The 2,672-nt window shown below is 42.9% G+C and overlaps 1 protein-coding gene across 1 annotated transcript; it reads left to right on the forward strand.

The window, feature by feature from the left end:
• The first annotated feature begins 54 nt into the window (after positions 1 to 54).
• Positions 55 to 999, forward strand: LOC103257051 (olfactory receptor 10T2-like). Its single transcript, XM_008054786.1, has one exon. It carries the CDS (start codon positions 55 to 57, stop codon positions 997 to 999), a length of 945 nt encoding a protein of 314 aa, XP_008052977.1.
• Positions 1,000 to 2,672: the final 1,673 nt, after the last annotated feature.

A 2,672-nucleotide genomic window follows, 5' to 3' on the forward strand; every position in this document is an offset into this window, starting at 1 on the left:
CAGATTCTCTCTCTTTTCAGTTTCAGGTTGTCTATATCTGATTCCCACTGACCAATGAAGAGACAGAACTACAGCATGATCACTGAGTTCATCCTTATAGGCTTCTCAAACCTGGGGGATCTGCAGATCCTTTTCTTTTTTATCTTCCTACTAGTCTACCTGACCACTCTGATGGCCAATGCCACCATCATGACTGTCATTCGCCTGGATAGGGCCTTGCACGCCCCTATGTACTTCTTCCTCTTTGTCCTTTCCTGCTCAGAAACCTGCTACACCTTGGTTATTGTACCCAAAATGCTAATCAACCTACTATCCACAATCCCAACTATTTCCTTCTCTGGATGTGCTGCCCAGCTCTATTTCTTTGTCGGCTTGGCTTGTACCAACTGTTTTCTCATTGCTGTAATGGGCTATGATCGCTATGTTGCCATCTGCAACCCTCTTAACTACACACTCATTGTCAGCCGAACCACCTGCATGCAGTTGATTCTAGCCTCCAGCTTTTGTGGTTTCCTGATCTCTGTGGTTGTCAACATCCTGGTGTTCAGTGTGCCTTTCTGTGCCTCCAATCGGATCAACCACTTTTTCTGTGACATTTCCCCTGTCCTAAAACTGGGCTGCACAGACACCAACCTGAAGGAGATGGTCATCTTCTTCCTCAGCATTCTGGTGCTGCTGGTTCCCTTTGTGCTGATCTTCATCTCCTACGTCTTCATTGTTTCCACCATTCTCAAGATCTCCTCAGCGGAGGGACAACGTAAAGCCTTCGCCACCTGTGCCTCCCACCTCACAGTGGTCATCGTCCACTATGGCTGTGCTTCCTTTATCTACTTGAGGCCCACAGCCCTGTACTCCTCAGATAAGGACCGATTTGTGGCCGTGACATACACTGTGATCACCCCACTACTCAACCCCCTTGTCTACACATTGAGAAATAAAGAAGTAAAGATGGCTCTGAGAAAGGTTCTGAGTAGATACTCATTTCCCAAAACTGTATGAGCTAATACAGCAAAAAATTAGGTTCACAAAAGATACCTGAATAGTACTTCAATTCTATAAACATATTCACCCTTTTTTTCGAATTCCTTTGCAAAAAAAGAAAGAAAGAAAGAAGGAAAGAAAGAAAGAAAGAAAGAAAGAAAACTTTAGGTAATCTTGATTCTTTCAATGTTTAGTCTATATCCAGTCTAAAAGTAGCACCAGTTGGTGCCCAAAAAGTCCCATTAACATAGAAACTGTCAAGAACTCAAGCAGTGCTATTTTCAAGCATTGCAGATGTCAGCTTTGTCAGAACAACACTAAAGAGCCTGTATTATCTTTTTTAGAATGCCCGGACTGTTTATACCCTTGCTACACTGAAGGAGACAGTAGAAATTGTTAAGTCTCTGAACACTTCTCTATATACTCTGAGGTTTAAAAAATATTTGCAATAAATCACTTCTAGATGAATTCCCTTCTGGGAAAATGAGGGAGAGGGAATTAGAGTTCCAAGAGGCTGAAGATAGAATAGGAAACACAAACTTTAGAATCACAAAGACCTGGACTTGAATCTTCATTTGGACCACTTTCCAGCTAAGTTCCTCAGCCAATTTCTTATTGTCAGTTATTCCTTATGCAAAATTTAATCACATATTTAATATTTAATACTTCCTCAGTGGTTCATTGTAAGAATTAAATAAGTTAAAGCAATTTTATACTTGTTCGATGCAAGGCATTTAAAAACTAGTTCTCTTTCTTCTCTTTTTTCCTTCATCCTATAAACTAAGGAAAGGACTTAATGTTAAGTGTGTTAATTAAGTGTGTTAATTTGTGACCTTTTTTTTCCTGCACTATCCAGATATGAGTCCATACAGCATTGTTCTGGATTCCTGTCATAACTCAAAGGGAAACTTTCACAATATCTGGAGACCTTGAGGTCCTGAAGATGAAGGAGAAGAGTATCCTCAAATTCCTTGCAGCAACCTTGACTTCCAAATGTAACAATATCTACAAAATGAAAAGTGATGTCATCTACATCATAAATCTGAAGAAGACCTGGAAGAAACTTCTGCTGGAAGCTCTTGCCATCGTTGTCATTGAAAATCCTGCTAGCCAGGCTTGTTGGATCAGCCTGTAATCCCGCACCTTTGGGAGGCTGAGGTGAGTGGATTGCCTGAGCCCGCGGGTTTGAGACCACCTGGGCAGCGAGACCTCATCTCTACAATAAATCGAAAATCAGCCAGGCGTGGTAGCGCATGCCTGTAATTCCGGCTACTCGGAAGGCTGAGGTAGAAGGATCGCCGGAGCCCAGCAGGTCGAGGCTGTGGTGGCTGGGAGCGGCCACTGCACTCCAGTCTGGGCAACAGAGTGAGAGTCCAACTCGAAAAAAAAAAGAAAAGAAAACACAAGAAAACCCTGCTGATGTTATCCATTATTCTCCAGGGATACTGGCCAGTGGGCTGTGCTGAAGTTTGCTGCCACCACTGGAGCCACTCTTGTTGCTGGGTTCTTTACTCCTGGAAACTTCACCAACAAGATCCGGGCAACATTCTGGGAGTTGCATTTTCTGGTGATGACTGATCTCAGAACAGACCACCAGCCTGTCACAGAAATATCTTGTGTTAACCTGCCTACCACTGCTCTGTGTAATTTAGATCCTCCTCTTTACTGTATGGACACTGTCCTCACATGTA

The sequence above is a fragment of the Carlito syrichta genome, unplaced genomic scaffold, assembly GCF_000164805.1.
Source record: "Carlito syrichta isolate Samal-C Ts95f unplaced genomic scaffold, Tarsius_syrichta-2.0.1 Scaffold301321, whole genome shotgun sequence".
Lineage (NCBI taxonomy): Eukaryota > Metazoa > Chordata > Mammalia > Primates > Tarsiidae > Carlito > Carlito syrichta.

Excerpts from the sequence above, each read along its gene's own strand:
- LOC103257051 (XM_008054786.1), top strand. The coding sequence starts at position 55 with ATGAAGAGACAGAACTACAGCATGATCACTGAGTTCATCCTTATAGGC.